The sequence below is a fragment of the Dunckerocampus dactyliophorus genome, chromosome 10 (assembly GCF_027744805.1).
Source record: "Dunckerocampus dactyliophorus isolate RoL2022-P2 chromosome 10, RoL_Ddac_1.1, whole genome shotgun sequence".
Classification (NCBI taxonomy): Eukaryota; Metazoa; Chordata; class Actinopteri; order Syngnathiformes; family Syngnathidae; genus Dunckerocampus; species Dunckerocampus dactyliophorus.
Window position 1 is genome coordinate 25,274,294 of NC_072828.1, and position 19,541 is coordinate 25,293,834.

At 41.3% G+C, this 19,541-nt stretch overlaps 1 protein-coding gene across 7 annotated transcripts in view; it reads right to left on the reverse strand.

Annotated features, from left to right (window-relative positions):
* Window positions 1-19,541, reverse strand: part of pde4cb (phosphodiesterase 4C, cAMP-specific b) — a 101,861-nt gene that overhangs the window by 9,624 nt on the left and 72,696 nt on the right. For 5 of the 7 annotated variants that reach the window (XM_054788525.1, XM_054788526.1, XM_054788528.1 and 2 more), the window contains 13 exons: window positions 13,312-13,503; window positions 11,976-12,012; window positions 10,566-10,639; window positions 10,438-10,487; window positions 10,095-10,207; window positions 7,891-7,984; window positions 3,941-4,113; window positions 3,771-3,869; window positions 3,523-3,687; window positions 3,333-3,432; window positions 2,553-2,707; window positions 776-898; window positions 310-492 (listed from right to left, as the gene is read on the reverse strand). In XM_054788525.1, coding sequence (XP_054644500.1) covers window positions 310-492; window positions 776-898; window positions 2,553-2,707; window positions 3,333-3,432; window positions 3,523-3,687; window positions 3,771-3,869; window positions 3,941-4,113; window positions 7,891-7,984; window positions 10,095-10,207; window positions 10,438-10,487; window positions 10,566-10,639; window positions 11,976-12,012; window positions 13,312-13,503 — 1,558 coding nt within the window. Of the gene's footprint in view, window positions 1-309; window positions 493-775; window positions 899-2,552; window positions 2,708-3,332; window positions 3,433-3,522; window positions 3,688-3,770; window positions 3,870-3,940; window positions 4,114-7,890; window positions 7,985-8,685; window positions 8,999-10,094; window positions 10,208-10,437; window positions 10,488-10,565; window positions 10,640-11,975; window positions 12,013-13,311; window positions 13,504-19,541 lie in introns of those variants that run through there. The other 2 variants (XM_054788530.1, XM_054788531.1) reach the window with 2 other exon arrangements.

Below are 19,541 nucleotides of genomic sequence, written 5' to 3' on the forward strand. Positions count from 1 at the left end.
TTTTTTCCAAAAACCAATAATAGGCCGTATTCAACCACAAAACAGCATGTTTTACAAATTAATATTTTTTTTTAAATCCTGGAATAAAATCCAAAATTCAAAGTGCAAAGTGTATTTGTTTTGCTTTTCAATTTTTTTTTTTACTCATTTTTTGTCTCTCCCACAACGTTATTCCTCTCTTACAGTGTACAGTATACATTTATACACACATATAATTATATTATACATTATACATTATACACACATACACACAGTTGGATCTCCATAGATAAACAATCATATTTCCAGATGTCTTTCAGGTTGCGTTACCTGGCTCTTCTCAATGGAGGCATTGTGTTTGTCGCACATGGGACTGATCTCCATTCCCTTGTCACGCTCTCTGTCTCCCTGTGTGAAGAACTCCACCATGATGCGGTCCGTCCACTGTCGGTAGAGCTCCAGAGGCTTGGTCGGGTTGCTCAGGTCGGCACAATGAACCATGTTCTGAAGAACCTGAAGGAGGCACGCGTGTCAAAAGTAGTTCATGTAGTAGTAGTAGTAGTTCAACACTTGTTACTGCGCAGATATCAAACAAAAGTATCCAAACGGTGCAGTACAGTATTTGTCCACTAGGCGGAAGCATGTTTACAGATTCAGTGAATCCTCCATCCATCCCATCCATTTTCTATACCGCTTCTCCTCCTTGGGGTCGCGGGGGACAGCATAATAACACAGTGTATGTGGCATAGGTGTAAGCATAAATAGGTATAAGTTCCTTTTGGGTCAGCACTCTAACCTGGATTCGGTCCGAGTAGTTGTCAAGAAGCAGAACACCCAAGCTGGTCACTTTCTTGGTCTCCACCATGGTCTTCATGTCCGCCAAGAAGTTCATATGTTTAGACATATCTGTGGCTAGCACCTGTGGAAGACATTCAGAGGAGATAGTGTATATCCTAGTAGAAAATGAATAACTCATTGCTTTTTAATGGGATTGGAAGAGTCTCTCTGAATGATGGGAACTTCTGTTTTAATGACAGTGGTGTAGAATAGTGACGTGTCGAACGAGTCGGCTCTTTGAAGTGAGCCGGTTCCCTTTTCTCTATTTAATTCCGTCCGAGCCACATGTGATTGGTCAACATCATCGATGGCTTCTGCCTGTCCGCACTGACAGGAAGGAGAGAGGCGGGGTTACGGACATGCGCACACAGACAGAGAGAAGTCCACTACAGAGAAAGGTTAGAAAATGAGTGACTGAGGGAAACACAGTTATGTGGTAAGTCCTCGGAGCCTGCTGACTAAAAACCTGACGTTTAAACATGAGGTGCACTCAAAACTTGCTTATTTTTTGCAGTGTTCAATCACCGCCACGTCATAAAACACATGTAAAAAGATTACTGTACAAGGTTAAGTTAATGAAAAATGGTGGCAAACACAACCTAAAAGCAATTCTTAAGACTCAATTAAGAGGTCATGCCAATCTCTGATGAAAACCAATTGGGAATTATCGTTGAAAACAATCTTTGATGGCTACATTTTGCTTTCACAATTACTGCTACTGCTATCTTATCATTGCAGGTGTGACAAGGATCCATTACGTTTCTCACTGATACAGTGGTGTGCCATCAGGGCCAGCAAAGCCTTCTCTGCTGGCCTACACACTATCAGAAGCAAAGACCTACATTTACAACTTAAATTCTAGTATTTCTTCAATGAAATATTATTTTTTTCTATTATCTACATTTTGTAGTGTGTCTCTTCTCTGCACTGCTTTCAGGCGTGTACAGTGTGTATATGTTACTTATATATATATGTTACTTTTTTTTTGTCCAATCAGACTTCAGTTTCTATGTGTTGCCATATCAACGGATCTGCCCAGAGCCTTCAGAATCAGTAGTGCTGGCCAGATGTCACGTAAACTATTAGCAATGGGGCTGTTTCTTTAACCAATAAGATTTCAGATTCGCCTCACAGGGCCAGCTAGCAGGCGAACAGTAACATCGGCATTTTTATGTCCTCTGATTGGTTGATGTGAGAAAGCCAATGCGCTTGAACACCTAATCACATGAACAGTGCAGCGCATAATTGATCCTGTTCCGACACAGAGAAAGAAGACAGACACGGTGTTGTTCATCGTTCAGCATGTGTTATATGTATACAGTATGTGTGTATATACTGTATATTGGGAAAGGGTTTGTCCACCACTTTCACAGGAAGCCGTCCAGACCAGTGCTTATGAGTGAGTGTGATGTATTTTATTTCATTTTTTTATGTTTTTGTCATGCTATTAAGACAAATATTGATACAGAACTGCTCCAGATGATGTTGCAGTGTAGAGGTTTGGCGTTAATTCTAAGATAAAGGGTTAACCGGGTTGGTATTCATCCCTAATTCTGTAATGCCACGCATTTTCATATTGCGTTTTTGTCTATTATCAATGGTTTGTATAATTGTGACGCAATAGTGGTGGTATTAAAAGGCGGACTGGGTCACTTAAGGCCCCACTGAAGGCTCAGGTTATATATGTACAACACGCCAATGCTGCTACTACTAACACACGATGTACAAATTCTCACCATGTCGATCACCATCTTGCGGAGGGAATCTCGCTGTTTCTTGCTGAGGTTCTGGAAGATGTCACAGTTGTCCCCTTGGAGTAGTTTGAAGCCCACGGCGAGGTGATGGTTCTCTAGCACTGAGGCATCGTTGTACATTAACGCCAGCTCAGAACCTGCGAAGAGGCCGACGTGGAAGTTGGAACTACAACAATAGTTTGTGTTGAGCGAGTAGCCAATTTGCGCTTCAAATTTCATGGGTTCACTCTATCACGTTTTTAAAAAAATGCATTAATTAATAAATCCTCAGTGTTTTTCGTGGTTTAATTTAAAAATATCTAAATTTAAGCAAATGTTACATATTTTTTGCCAAAATGAAGCATTTTCAAGGATAAAAATGGCTAAAAGAACTGAAATACAAACATAAGGCATTCAGAAGACACATTCAAAGACATTGTGACTATGTGTAGTATTCTACGCTGGTCACTAGGTGTCAGCAATGTTGCTGTAATATTCGGTGAGACACACAAGCACCAGAATTGATCGATTATGTCTACTATATTGGGTAATACAACTGTAAAGGGGTATAGGGGTGTTATTTCATGTCTAGAGGGCTCTAATAACGTTAAAAAACCTTATTTAGAAAGTCACATCTATGCACTAACTACAAAACTATTCCATTAATAAATACAGAATCCTACTTCGCGGAAATTCACTTATCATGGTCGGGTCTGGAACCAATTAAACGAAATATATAAATATCGGGGTCTCTTTAATGTGGACACAAAGTAAAATACCTACTTGTGTTTATTAGGAACTGGTTAGTGACGCCTGGGTGGTCAACATCGTGGATGGCACTGGCAAACAAAACAGCCATGATCTCTAAATCTGTAAAGACAGCCTGGGAAGGAACAGGAAGAGAAAACACACAGAATTAGAACTCACGTTAGACTGGAAGTGTTCACCATCGCTAAATGATCCACTGACTCACCTCTAGAGCCGGGGTGGACAGGAGCACGTGTGTGGACTGCACCACATCAGCAGCATGGATGTTGTTGTGATAAGCTACATCAGCACGGTAATGGTCCTCTAACGTCATCATGAAGGTGATGAAGGTGTTCATTGGGATTTTAAAGGTTTTTAAAAGCTCTCGCTCCTGCCAGGATTCAAAGAAGGTCATATTAACTTTCAGTCTTTTTCTTCCCGCTCCCATAACTTTCTTGCTCTACTTGTTTCTACCTGGAAGATGGAGAACATTATGACCGTCAGAGGGCGATTTCCAGAGAGTTCTGCTATCTTGAATATATCCAGACCCCAACGGTTAAGGTCCTCAATCTCCTGAAGAAGTCAAACATGACATTTAGAACATGTTTTCTGTCTTTCTTTTGTGTGTTTATTTGAAGACCCACGCCAGCCAGCAGGTTCTCCTGTGGGGTGTTGACTCCAAAACGAGGGATGGAGGTAGATGCGAGGCTGGGGCTCTGCGTGGTCTTTTTCACGCCACTGATCTGTGACATGGGCCTCTTCTTCTTCTCCTTCTCCTTTGGAGGTGGAGACAAGATCTCCACATCATGTTGTTTCTCTGCAGTGACAACCATAATTCTAATTATTATCATAATTATCATAAACACAAAATATACATTCCGGGTGGTCCTCTTGTCTCAATTGCTTGACTCTCGCAACAATCTTGGAAGGATCAAAACCGTATCGTAACGTCTGTCTGGACGTTGTAAGGATGACAAAGAGGTGGTCCATCAACAATCTCTTTAATGCGAACACAAAACAGGCTACTGTCGGCTGAACCACGCCAAAACAACATCAGCAAACTTTTCGCTCATACAGTAATTGTATAAATACTAGGGCTGCCAGAAATTGCGCGTAAATGACGATAACTAGTTTATTTAATTCCCTGTTATGACGACAAAGGAAGGTACAGAGTAGTGACCCCACAGAGTCTGACGCTCTTTTATGACTTTATTCTAACCGGAACACATCAACAGCGGGGCAAACCAACACCATAAATGTATCTCCAACTCACAAAAATGTCTGTAGTCCCTGTGTCATCGGAAGGACACTTCCTCATGGCTGCTAGACGGCCGCGAGATGCATTCACCGACGTGCCAAACATCACAATAACGTCTTTATTATGCATGTATATGTGGTCGAGATAAACAGAAATACAAAGACAAACAATACATGTATATTCTTATCACTCACTTTGTAACTCTTAACGCGGAGGTACAACTTGCTGCATTTAAGTACGCTCGGAAAATCCAAAAAATAAACTCAAAACGTGAATTTAACTTAAATGACGTGGTGTCTTTCGACACAACCCTCATAATAATGCTTATAATAACACAGTTAAAGTGTGATTCAAATGTTCTGCTACTATTAAAGAAACTAGTGTTCGTTAAATAAGATTTTCAGACGTGCGTGCTATCTTTTAGCTTGATTTAAATTTTCAATTTATTTGGAGCTCTTAATGCATACAAATATATATTATTCTGCTTTGTCATTTATATTTCTTTCAGCAAAGTATAGTAAAAATGGGCATATTTCAGACATAGTTGCAAATGGTGATTATTCATGATTAATTAATTTGAAAACCGTGATTAGTCTGATTAAAAATTGCAATAATTTGATAGTCCTGACAAATACAACAAGCCGGGTGTAATCAAGTATTTCTTTATAATATTACTGACATGTATATGGAATTGATAAACACCAGCCAAAAGGGATTATGGGTAAGCGGGTCTCTTTTGCATGCACATATTCTTGTAAAAACACTTGAGGAACGACATGCTTTTTTACCATACTTCAAATAAAGGTGGTCATCGTCCTTTCTGAAAAACCATGGAAATCATCAAACAGGAAAGCCTCACTATGGCCTAAGATGACATAAACATGCTGTCCCCATACGCACAGCGTGTTTAAAATGACTCATCACTTTTTGTGTACCAAATTGGAGCCTTAAGATCCGCCAACAAGCTTTACCGAATGGCTACGAGCAGTAAATGAACATCCACATAACATACTAACATACACCATCAGGATGCAACGCAACCACGGCGCTGACATCGCACAAGAAGCCGTGCAGCGCCTCTCACCTCTCTCATAGTGCCTCCTTTTCCTCACACCCGAAACCATGGTGGTCATCTCCGAGCAGAGCCAAGCTTGACGTCGAGGCACCCATATCAAAACCCCGTGTGACTGACAGCTCCCTTCTCACTGAGCTGAGCCGCCATCCTCCCAGCCGGGCTGATGTAGACTGAGCCTTCTATCGATGCAACATGCCCTCTAATAATATTGCACCCTGTTGCTACGACAACGCCACACAATGTGTCCGGGAATGCTGTCTGTCACAGCACCTCCTTTTTTAGCGTCGGGGGGGGGGGGAATCACCCTATTCCGCATGAGAAACGCTCCTCTCTTCCCAACTCTCACTTAAAAACAAGCTCTTTATTCTATTTGATTCAACTGACATCTGTTCTTTCTTTTTCCCCTTAGCACAGAGGTGTCCAAAGTGTGGCCTGGGGGCCATTTGCAGCAAACAGCGAGTTTTATGTTGGCCCTCTACTTCTAAAAATGAGTAATTAAAAAATACATAGATAGATTAGATATCGCGCTCATTTCCTAGATCACCTGGAACACAAAACAAAGATGTGAATGTTTTGTTCGGATAGCTTAGCATATATTTACCTAGACTGTATCGTTTTAAGAACCTTTAATGCACAAAATACAGGTGGTCCTCAGTTTACAAACGAGTTACGTTCCTATGACGGCGGTGTAAGTTGGAATTTATAACTACATTACACCGAAATGAATGCCTATAAGTCACTCACACTACACAGAACACACAAAGGACATACAGTACAATACAGTAATAAAAAGATTAAATGCAAGAATTACATGATACAATAATAAAAGAGAGAAGACCTCCTTAATTATTGCAAGTGCGGGAGAGACGGGCTTATTGGGAGGAGGAAGACCACTGCACTGCTCGCTTATCGCTGACCCTTTCACAGGAGCAGATCCTTTCACACGTTGAAGGATACCTTTGTCCTTGATGATGGTTGCGACAGTCGCCCGACTGAGACCTAGCGTGCGGCCGATGTTGGTCGGCAATTCTCCACATTACAGTGTGTAATTTGACTTCACTTTTCACTTTCACTTTCCTTTTCTTTGTGAATCTGACTGACGCTTGAGAGACGTACTGAAGGTTAAAGTTAAACGTTAAGTTACCTAAAAAAGAACAGAACTGACGTCGTCCTTCGTCAGTGTCGCAAACAACGAAAAGTCGTAACACCGAACGTTGGAAAATGAGGACGGCCCGCATCCTTCGGTTTTTCTGTATGCGGCTCTCGACGGAAAAAGTTTGGACACCTGTCTTAACAATAACAGCAATAGTGACACTACTTTTGCCTTTCGGGTGTAGCATGTTTCGGATAACACACTTTTTAATGTTATCATTTGCCGTCAACCAAAACTAGTTCTACTTGGTTATAAAAAACAAATATGAAACATTACCACAGTTGCACAAGAAGAATATGAAGGTGGGAAATATTACATTGCCAATTTTAGCGCAAACTAGCAATTAGGTATACGGTAATCTGTTCATCGCGGTTAATTGGTTCCAGGCCCAACCATGATAAGTGAATTTCCACGAAGCAGGATTTCTTATTTATAAATAAACTATTTATAATATAATATAATTATAATATATATATTTATAATAGTTATACTTAGAAAACCCGTTTGTGAGCTTCTAAATACATTATAAGAGCGCTTTACACATGAAATAACACCCCTATAGTTACCTTTACATTTGTATTGCCTAATATAGTAGACATAATGAAAGACAATAATACATATTAGACATAAATATGACATAAGAAAGACTCACACATAAGCATTGGGAGAGTTCCTTGGGTTTTTTTTTTTACTTCCTGTTCTGCACAGTACTTCCTGCGGTGGCTATTGTCTCATCAATTAAACATTACTGACACCTAGTGACCAGTGTACTACTGATCATCACGTCTTTGAATACGTCTTCTGAATGCCTTGTGTTTATTTTAGTTCCTTTAGCCATTTTCATTTTTGAAAAAAACATCAACAAAGCGAAGTTGCAAAATTCAAAGCGCGACATGGCAAGGCATTACTCTACGGCAATAATTCCCTTTTTATTTAAAAAATCCCAGAAAAACATTAAAACATTAAAAAACATTAACAAAAAAATTTGAGGATACATGCTTTTTAACTAGACAGCAACATTTATCTTTGTTATAACTGACTAAAAAACATAAAGAGGGCTTCATATGACACCAGTAATGCGTTTTTCCTGCTTTGTGCGATAACTCACCGAGGAAGGTATTGGCGATGAACTCTGACACCTGATTCCCTGAGCGACTGGTCTCTGATAGTTGAGTCAGTTCTCGGTTTAGCATCCTCTTAAACTGTGTGGAGACATCAAAATGACAAACGCACGTATGTGGTTAGTATGATAAATATTTTTCCGCAGTTCCAATTGTACATACAGTTTTTTACATGCTTGTGATAAGGAGGAACGACAATAAATGACGTAATCTGCTATGCTCGCTGCAACAAAGTAAATGCATAATAGGATTGCTGTTTTGAGAAATTGTTTGTAGGAAATAACAAGTAGTAGGACATAGAGTCAAGTGCAATGTAACACATATGTAATACATTTACTGTATGATCACAGATGCTAGCAGATGAGCACATTGCACAGCGCAAAACTGCGATAAATTGCTTCTTTGCAAACTTCAGTGTTCAGCATTGATGTGGTATCGCACTGCAAGCGGTTATGTAACATCTCCAGCACGTGGTGAATGGGGATCTGGGTGAGAGTAATGCTGCAGTGGTAACACCGATGTTACTGTGTGCCACACACTCACACACATGTGTTCACGTCATTTGTAGCCCCTTACGACAGACGCTTCATGTGTTCACTTCCGCCCATTTGTCACTCATGTCACCTATATTGTGTAAAAATGCAACATTCTCCAGTTGCAACTTAATCCCTCTAACGTGCATCCTTGTCTCACTCACTGCTACGTCCCCCCCCCCCGGCAAAGCCTGCACTTCTGATCAATGCAACGTCAAATGTAAACAAGGCAAGCTGGCAGATGCTCACCTGTCTGAGTCTCCAGTACAGACAACCCCAGGGAGCCAACACAGACATGCCATCCCACGCATGTTGATCTTTCGCTGCTTAAAATCCAATCCAATGAGTGGACACATTTATTGGTTTAGTCCCAAGCAGCAAACTGCTCCATCACTGCTGCTTCACGCCCAGCAGTGACGGTTCAAAAAGCAAAAGAAGCCCCTCCGTGAAAGTACAAGTAGCTGAGGTTTGGGTGGGTTGTTGGGGTGGCGTGCAGTGGGGAAGACTGGAAATGGGGTCTGCGAACGGGGAGGAAAAGGAGCGACTGAAGTCGCCCATTCAACTACTGATACACACTGTCAATGAGAAACAGAAAGAAGGAGAGTCAGTCCCTCCCCCGCCCTGCACAGTGTTTGCTTCCCTCTGTCCAATCAGATTGGTCTCCTTCAGAGGTTGGGCAGAGGAGAGGAATCTGACTCGCTGACTGGGGAAGATTTGAGTGTAACAGCCTGAAAGAAGCAGGTGGTGATGGGTGGGGGTTAACTCTTTCATTGAAGGCACCGTTCTTGAGTCTCACGGTAGCTCAGTACATTTACGTGCACTGCAACAGCCGGATTCCTGAAATAGTTTGGCCTCTCCATTTTTCACACGTCTATGTGAGGACCCCGTTTACATGTAATTTCATGGTGGGCTAAGCGATGTGTGTCTCCCATACAGGCAGAATGCGCGCTATGTGTAGGGAACCCCAGATCCACGGAACGGCCCCCAAGGGGACGCATTCTCTCCAAATGCGCAAAGGTTGCACCTCGCTGCAGTGAGGCGTAGAGCACCAAGTCAGCCTGAGGCAGGACAGAAGGCAAAAGAGACGAGCAATGTGACACTGCTGATTGACAGCACGCGGCAGAAATCACTCGCTCACTTGTCAGTCTCCGGTGGTGTAATGGTACAGCTGCTACCTTGTAAGGCAGTGGGCGCTGGCTTGTTCCCAGCCCCAGATGTTTTTTTTTTTATTTAAATCTGTTAATTTGTTATTTTGTACTAAAAATAATGTACCGATACGATATGAACCGATGTCTAATTTCTATGCCAATATCGGCAGACAATATCGACCAGCTGATGTTATCGGACATCCCTAATTTTATGCTACACAATGGATGTTAGCAAAACTTGTGTGCCATTTCTTGACATGGACATTGCCTCGTTCTTGTCAGACCGCACGCTGCTGATTGCAGAAACTGATGCGCAGCACACTTTGTTCCGACAGACAAAAATATGAGACTTCAGTGTTTCTTTTCACCTTTGCTAACAGTTCAACTTTGGCACTGAGTGACATGTCGGACAGAGCAAGAAGGAATGATTACATCCACCCCCTATTCAGTGCACAACAAAAGCATACACTCGATAAGATCCGTGATAAGCAATCCCGTCTGTCTCCTCACCTTATTAGAAGCCATCTCGCTGACCGAGTGCCTCGTCTGAAGCGTCTCCAACTGGTCCAGACACCAGTCCAGCTCTTCCAGAGTCTCCATTGCTAGTTTTTGATAAGGCTCCTCTGAATGGACAAAGACAGGGGCCAGGCCGACCAAAATTCAGTGCTTCATCATTATGCTTCTGCTGTTTCAATGCAATGTCTGCAGATACTAAATAAAATGAGAAAGCCTTTATGTATTCAATAAATCTATTACTTTGGCTATGAAATCCTAGTAGGTTGAACGATTTACATGCATCTTCAACTTTGACTGGAACGTACAGACATTTTGCGGGAGCGTTATGAGGACTGACCTGCATGACATGGCTTACACAGAGGTGGCTGGTTGCTGCTGGATGGCCACCTGCAACAACGAACAGGCCAACAGTGGGTAGAATAAAACCTAGCAGACATTCATTTGATCCTTTTAGCTCGCTCTTACTTGTTCCCCACACGGTCTTGCAAGTGTGTGAGAACAGCGAAATTACTTCTCACTGTTCGTAGACTGGCGAGAATCTGAGAAGAGAGAAACAAGTATGAAGTGGAGGTGGCGGATGGACGATCATATTTGGAGATATATTTAGCACATCCACAGGTTATGTTCATAGACTAGAGCAGGGGTGTCCAAACTTTTTCCGCATACTGACAAATCAAAGGATGCAAGGGCCACTTTGATGTTTTACATTTTGTAAACCTACCCATGTACAGTCATGACCAACAATGCCAATGTTTTTGGTCAAAGACGCCAATGTTTTTGGCTGTATACAATAGGCCGACTTGGTTGTATTCCATACAGGCATGGCCAAAAACAGTGGCATCTCTGGCCAAAAACAGTGGCATCTCTGGCCAAAAACAGTGGCATCTTTGGCATGCCAACATTTTTGGCCATGACCGTAGATATGCTAAGAAGATATACAGTATACAGTTCAAGGAAAAACAGCCTGCATCTCAGGTTTGTGATATAGATGAAAAGGCATATTATTAGTAGGAATTCCCTGAATTACTCTTTGTGCTCCTTTTTCCATTTCTGTAGTTTTTTTTCCAAATTATTTGAACATCTTTATTTTTGTGTAAAGTTACGAATTTATTGCCAAAATATTTAGACATTATTCTTGTAGTATTAGAACTTTTTCACAACCTAATTTTCCAAAATGTGCAACTTCATCCTTAGTTTTGTTTTTAGAAAAGAACATATTTCGTCTTGCATTTTTCAACTTTATGCTTCTAAAAATGACTTTTTTCCTCATAATATTGTGATTTTATTCTCATCAAATTATTACTTTTTTCCCATACGGTTACCATTTTTTTCCATTAAATAATATGACTTTATTTTCCCAATGTTTCAACTTTATTCTTGTAAAATTACTGCTGCTTTTTTCCATGTTTGCTGTTGTATTCTTCATTTTTAATTGCAATCTTTAATTGCAATGTGCCGTGGGCCAATTAAAAAAAAAAAAAAAACAGTCGCGGGGTGCAAATGGCTCTGGGCCGCACTTTGGACACCTTACGACTCGAGAATGAGGCAAAAGACAATGTTTACTGGTGTGTTGGTGTCTATGGTGAAAAATGCACCGCTGAGTAACGACCAGTCAGATCTATGGGAACTGTCTGGACAAACTCCCACCGACTGTGTGCGGATGAAAACAATGTTTATGCAAACGCATGCTGTCCACAGACACAACAGTAATATCACGACACATAGCTTTAGAAGGTCCATGTTTTGACAAGCACTAAAAATAATTATTAGATTATTATTGTTACATTACTGTCGAAGCTGTCATTTTTACTGTGACAGGGTTGTAATCAAGCTGAATACTGCATTGTGTGTGAATGCACTGTAAATGTTACCAACCTGTGCAAATGGAGTAACTATCATGTCTTCTCCATGCCTGCGAAAACAACCAAAAACATGAACTTTAGAAGATCTTCTTTTGGAGGATTTCCGATTTTTAAATTTTTTTTTTTTCAACTAGGTGGTTCTGACAGGTTTCTCCACGTAACACGACTTCTTAAGTAACGCTTTATGAGCTTTATACTGTTACGTTTTACTAGCGAAATAACTCATGTAAAAAAGAAAAAAAAGCCGTTAAAACAGCAAAGCTAGTGGTTGCACATCCATTTTATGTAGTAGGGCACTTTACACATGCAGTATGAAAATAATTGTATGCATTTATTTCTATCCTGAATGCACTGGTTGGCATTCACCTAAAATTTCACACTTTCACTCTGGGCGCCCAGTTGATTGCAATTTATATGTGTGATGAAAACAAGTGACATTTGTGCATACTTCGGGGTGTCCAAACTTTTTCCATTACAATGCTAAAAAAAAACTACATTATATACTTACTATTTAAAGACAAAGCTTTGTTTTATTATTAGTTATTAATATTGGTTCTCTTTACTATATGCCTTTTTATTTATTTTAATTTCAACACTGTGCTGAGGGCCAATAAAAAACAAACCAGATCCCGCAAATTGCAAATTGGACACCCCTTCACGACATGCTTACTTCCAATGCATGTTTTCATCACCAGAGCTTTTGTATATGCAAGGGATAGGAATGTTTTCATGCATTATGTGCTTAGGTGTTTGAAACGTTAAGAGCTCTGTGAAAGCTTTTAGGTCACAACATGCGTGTAAATATGTAAATGCATGGTGACAGCGACAAATAAAGCAAGAGCGAGACAATACTGTACATCCCACATGGCTCATATTCCAGCAAACATTTTGACAGTCAGTGTTTGCAGACATGATGCAGCTGCAAATTGTATGTGTCCGCTAGTTGCATGTTGACTTCACTCCAAGCCTATGTGATGTAGCGTCACTATCCATAGGGCTGTGTTTGCATCCAAGATTGCGCTCCAGGAAGGGTGGCATACGTAAAAAGAGTAGGATGTGAGATGTAGTGGATTTAAATCATTCGGATTAGATCACAGCAATCGCCACACTCTGCCTCACCGAGGTAGCCAACTGACTTCGCATTGCTTCAATCCCTCTTCCCTTCAAAACAAAGAAGCAACATCTACTGATTGATGAAAATAAGTTCATATTAATGATTCAACACATCAGTGTAAAATGTGCATTAGAGGCCAAATGCAGCCAGGACACGTGTAGTGGTTCTACTGCTTTACAGTAACCATGTATGGAGATATTTGAACCGATCCAAGAAGTCTTTAGGAAGTACTCACAAGTCGCTGGCCGTGGATGAGTTGCGTGACATGGTTTTGGGAGACAGGTCATAATCAGAGTCGGAGCGGTAGAGGAAGGACTCACGACGCTGACTGTGCGGGACGTTGGACTGGAGGACCAGGCCCGAACCCGGGCTGGTCTGAGTGTCCAGAGGACTGCGACCCACTGATAGGCCATTCTCCACATCAAAACTAAAAAGAGAGAGACATTCATGTCAGTGTTTCTGGTGAGTCTAAAGAAATCTAAATAGATGTGGATAAGATGACAAGACAAGACACAATGGATTTCAAGCTGTCCAATATAGAACATAGAAATAGACATAGAGAACAGATAAAAAAAACAGATAAAAGATACAAGATAAAGCACCAAACAGCATTCTTGACATAAGGCAATTTATTAGTACAGCTTAGGGCTAAAACAAAATGTGATCTCGATTCACACTAACATGCAATCTTGTTTCTAAATTTCATAGATAGATCATTTTGCTTAACGGGCTGCATCGCCAAGAAACGCTCCCCGTCCCTCAGCGAGCCTCCCCGGCCGGGGCGAGTTGGCTCCCCTGACCTGGTTCTCCCCATCGACAACCAACAACCGACGAGGCTCGCTGGTAGGAGTGAATGCATTAACTAATTTACTTTTCTTTTGTCTTTACTATGTGCAAGAATGTACTGTCAAGTGAGCGAGCGTACCATGTTTTTGACTTGATGGAACGTTTTTTGTCTTTTTAGTCATTTCTATCAAGAAAACTGTCCTTCCGGGACCTCCTATGAAGAACAGCAGAAAGGCCATCGGAAGTTTCTTTCAAGCAGAACAACACAATGAGGAGTGTAATAATAATGATAATAAACTCCTAAACTTTGCATAGAAACAAGACCACAATTGTTGCTCAGGTTGAAGTTGCGGATGTCCACCATCTCCTGGTGTAAAATAGTAACTACATGAGGCATCATATTTGTCTCTATGGCTCTATGGCTCTCTGTGGCTCTCTATGGCTCAGCAATGTTGCTTGTTGTAAATTTGTGACTTTGTCGCTTAAACGGCTAACTGTCACGATTATTCCAATGGTTCCTGAAGCGAGAGACTGTGTGCTTTCTAGTGATATACAGGTCATTACGGTAATCATTGGAACTACTACACAGCAGCTCCAGGAAGATGGGACTTTGACAGAAAGCAGTGTCGGTGGAGGTCTGTGTACGAAGCAGCTCGAGCCCGTGTGACACAGAGCGTCAGGGAAGCAAACTTTCTCCAACAAAGTTCTGCAGAAAGGTAAATTACATTTTTTTAGATTAATTAATTATGATCTGTAATTAACTGATATAATTAATGTTCTTTAATCTCAAGTATCATTAGCTGTGGCTGCACTTGCGACTGGGTGCTTTACATTGATGTGTTGGGTAAACAAAGAAGGCATATCACTCTGCCTTTATCAACGGTGCCGTCGGGTCGTTTTTTAAATGTGAATTTCCCATTCATTGGACCAAAAACTCTCACATGAGCCTCCATTTTCATGTCTCCTCTCAGCTACAGGCCGCTCCTCACCTTGCCCTCCCAACTACAATTGGAGCCTATCAGGTGGCGGTAAACAAGCCCAAACGCAAAGACAGCCAATGAATGTCCACTTCAGGGTGCGACTGGCCATAGTTTTCCACACCCAAGAACTCAAGCACAAGGAGCCCAACGCATAAAATTTGATTGCAAAACAGTTCGAAGGTCGTCCCAACCAGGGGTGCACGTACTCCAAGTGGTACGGGAGCAAATCGCAGGGGGCACGTGGAAACATTTAATTTCCACGATGATACTGTAAGTAAATACTCTCAGTCATTTCATATTAAGCCAGAAAATGAAATGGAGCGTGTGTGCGACAACTTGTTTCCACAGGGTGACAATAACCTGTGGCACAGCTGCGCCAAAATCGTAACAGTTGTGTTACATTCTACTTCCGGAGAATTATCAACACGTATGAGTGAGAGGGTACTCATGGTATGACGAAAAGGCTCTGGGGGTACACAAGGCAAAAACAGTTGGGAAACACTGGTCTTGGAAGTAAACAAGTTGGGACGCTCACAGTCTCTTGCTATTTGATGTTTTATAGTTCATCGCTCATACTGTAAATCCCACATCCTTTATTCATGTACATTATGTGCATCTTGTATTAATGTCTCTTCTGTTTTTGTTGCTTAATTTATTGGTATATATGTTTATGTGTTTATGTTTCTTATGTTCTTATTCTTTCTTGTGTTTTCTTTCTTTTCGTGGGAGAATGAACAGAATAAGATTTTCATTGCATGGTATAACTGCTGTTTTACCATGCACATGACAATAAAACTCTCTTGAATCTTGAATCTTGAATCTTATTCAGTAAAATCAAATTCAACTCTCTTTTTTGAGGTGGTCTGTCATTATTACATTTTTAGCATGCATTAATGCAAAGCAACCTACAGATGTTTAAGAGGCTCCTGAAAAAAGGGACCTGAGCTCATACAGTAGATTGTGTGACACTTTTAGAGATAAAATAAGACAAATCATACAGGTGGACTGTTAGTGTCAATGTTTAATTTGCAGAAATGAACTGCACTGGGCTATGATGTTTAGTCGCATACCATCTGCAAACTACAACCACAATAATGCATATATCATTCAATTAAAACCTCCTTGACAATGTCAATCAAAAGTGAATGATATTACTGCTCCTCCAATGTCTGCGTACTGTATATCAAATATATTATTTCCATATGGCTCATCTAAAAAAAAATGTCTTGAGCTTGCACTCTTGATTAGCGAGGATCTTTTCAGGCGACCTTGAGACACATTGCTTTTCATCGTCCTTTACGCACACCTCCCTCCCAGCCCCTTACATCAACATGACATCAACACCGACGTTATGCGTGTTACATCAGTAGCGCTCCTTATTCATATAAGCCCTCCACACCCTTTATAACCCGCTCACTGCAGTCTCATGTACACTATGGAGGTAAATTAAATACGCAAATGGACCAATGAAAGCAATTTTTTTTTTGTTAAAGTCTTTCTCGTTCAAGTGCATGATCAATTCTCCTCATGTGATTAAATGATGTAATTGTTTTAAGCAGGGACACAATGCACTGCAACAACAACCTTGTTGGAAGGTCATTTGACATTGGCAGAAAAATGATGTGCCGTGTGAGCTTTAGGTCTTTTTCTCATGTTTAATAGGGCGCCACCCCAGCCCACTTTCTTGCCTGGTTGTAACAATAGAAATCAGAGCGCTCACAGAGCAACTGAAGGTTGCTGGAGTCTATTTTTAGCACAACCTGTCTCGAGCGCTCCACTTATAGCTGCGCCTGATAAATGGGAGACGGCTATTATGCAACTGATGCTGAATGAAGCGGGCCCAATTCACAGAGAGAGAGCCGGAGAGTGTTCGGGGAGGCTGCAGCCAGCACAGTGATGCAGGTCACCATCTCGCACCTGATTGGTGTGACGTGGCCGAGAGGGGCGGGGCCTACAGCAGGGCTTACCTCCGTAATGATACCCTCCGCCTAACCCGGGCCCGTTTCACTCCCCACCCCTGCCAGCTCAGTGAAATTGGCCGTGACGAGGCTCCATCAGAGCAGGCCAGTGACGTCAGAAGCTATAAATAGATCTGCCTGGGGAACTGAGGGAGCTGTGAGGGCAGCTTACGTATACATTCCCCGCCCCCTCCCGCCCCACTTCATCCTTTTTACATTTGTGAGACATTTTGTGGTACTCAAATAAATAAAAAATTAGGTTTTAACAGTACATTTCGTTGATATCGGAATGAGATGTGCAGTGTTTTGAAGGTGAACGCATTTTTTCAGTAGTTGGAGGCCGTACTGGCCAGTTTGAACAGACAGAAGCGGTTGCAGCTGTTCAGCAGCTGGTGTCAAACAAGTCATTATGATCTTGTCCAGTGCCCTCCAGAAGTACTGGAACACTGAGGCCAATTACTTTATTTTTGCTGTAGACTGAAAATATTTGATGATGAATATGAGACCAGAGAGCAACATTTCATCTTTTATTTCCAGATATTTACATCTGGATTGGAAGCGCAACCCACCCCATTTTTCATGTGAGCAAAAGTACTGGAACATGTGACTGACAGGTGTGTTTTGCTGCCCAGGCTTGCCCTACGACATTGTTGACTTATTCAATAAATAGCAACAAAGGTCTACGCACAGTTTCAAATTGGGTAGGATGGGTTTTGCCTGTGTATGCTGCATTTAGAGGTGAAAACAAAGTGAAAACCATAGAGCTGTCTATGGGTAAAAACAAGCAATTGTGAATCTCAGAGAAGATGGAAAATCAATCAGAACCGTTGCACACACATCAGAAGACTTCATGAACCAAAAAAAAAAAAAAGTACAATGGCTGCACCAGAAGATGCAAACCACTGATTGGTAAGAAGAATAGCAAGGCCAGGCTGGAATTTGCCAAAACGTGCAGAGAATTTATCAGTCCATAAAACATTTGTCTCAAATTGTTAGGTTCGTCTATCTACGTATTATTGGAGGGCACTGTAGATACAGTGGTGTGAAAAAGTGTTTGCCTCCTTCCTGATTTCTTTTATTTTTTTGCACATTTGTTGCAATGACAGCGCTGTGGAAGAATTTTAGCCCACTCATCTTTGCAGAATTGCTGTAATTCAGTCACACTGGAGGGTTTTTCAGCATGAAGTGCCTTTTTAAGGTCATGCCACAGCATCTCAATAGCATTCAGGTCAGGACTTGGACTAGGCCACTCCAAAGTCTTCATTAAGTTTTTCTTCAGCCATTCAGAGGTGGAGTTGCTGGTGTGTTTTGGATCATTGTCCTGCTGCAGAACCCAAGTTGGTTTCAGCTTGAGGTCACCAACAGATGGCTGGACATTCTCCTTCAGGATTTTTGGTAGACAAAAGAATTCATGCTTCCATTTATCACAGCAAGTCTTCCAGGTCCTGAAGCAGCAAAACAACCACAGAGTATTTTCCCAAAGGTCTTGGGGATCATCAAGATGTTTTCTGCCAAAACTGAGACAAGCCTTAATGTTCTTTTTGTTGAGCAGTGGGTTTACTCTTGGAGCTCTGTCATGCAGGCAGTTTTTGCTCAGTGTCTTTCTTATGGTGAACACTGACCTTAACTAAGGCAAGTGAGGCCTGCAGTTCTTTGGATGTTGTTGTGGGGTCTTTTGCGCTCTTGGGGTAATTTTGGTTGGCTGGCCACTCCTGGGAAGATTCACCACTGTTCTGTTTTCACCATTTGTGGATAATGGCTCTCACTGTATTTCGCTGGAGTCCCAAAGCTTTAGAAATGACTGTATAGCCTTTTTCAGATAGATCTCGATTACTTTCTTTCTCATTTGCTCCTGAATTTCTTTAGATCTCTGCATGATGTCTAGCTTTTGAGGATCTTCTGGTCGACTTCACTTTGTCAGGCAGGTCCTATTTAAGTGATTTCTTCATTAAGAACAGGTGTGGCAGTAATCAGGCAGTAATGTGGCTAGGGAAATTGAACTCAGGTGTGATAAAGCACAGTAAAGTTATGTTTTAACGGAGGGAGGGGAATACACTTTTCACACAGGGTCTTGTAGTTATTTTTTTCCTCACTTAATAATGAAGTTTCATTTAAAAAACGCATTTTGTGTTCAGTTGTGTTGTCATTGACTAATATTTTAATTTGTTTGATGATCTGAAACATTTAAGCGTGACAAACATGCACAAAAAAAAATCTGGAAGCTATAATCTTTTGGCTATAATCTTGCATATTTACATGAAAATGTTGATACATAGTTCCACTGGCCCAGTCTTTCTTCAAGAAATAGATCTACAAATCTACAATGGGTACATAGTGCCCACTATTGATAAAAATGGTGTACTACAACAACTGACACAGTTGCGAAACTCATCCTGATCTGTTTACAGTAACATCATCACAGTTCATCCCCCAAAGGAATTAATGGACTTTTCCTGTAAATGCAACCAGTGTGGCTACTGATCAGCAGATTTGTTGATGTGAGATTGCAAGATAAATAGCTTTTAAAGAATGATTAATAACTGTCACAATTATTAGTATTTAATACCACAAAGCGCTAAAACATAAAGTAAAACTTCTCGCCGTTAAATAGGCTGAGAGACAGGCTGGCGTGTTGTGCAGTGAGGGCATTCATAACAAGTTGACCTTGGTGGGTCTTCAGCCTCCAGCATTGTTCTCCATCGCGCTGACGTAAATGACAGTGCCCCATGCCGGCCCCCCGC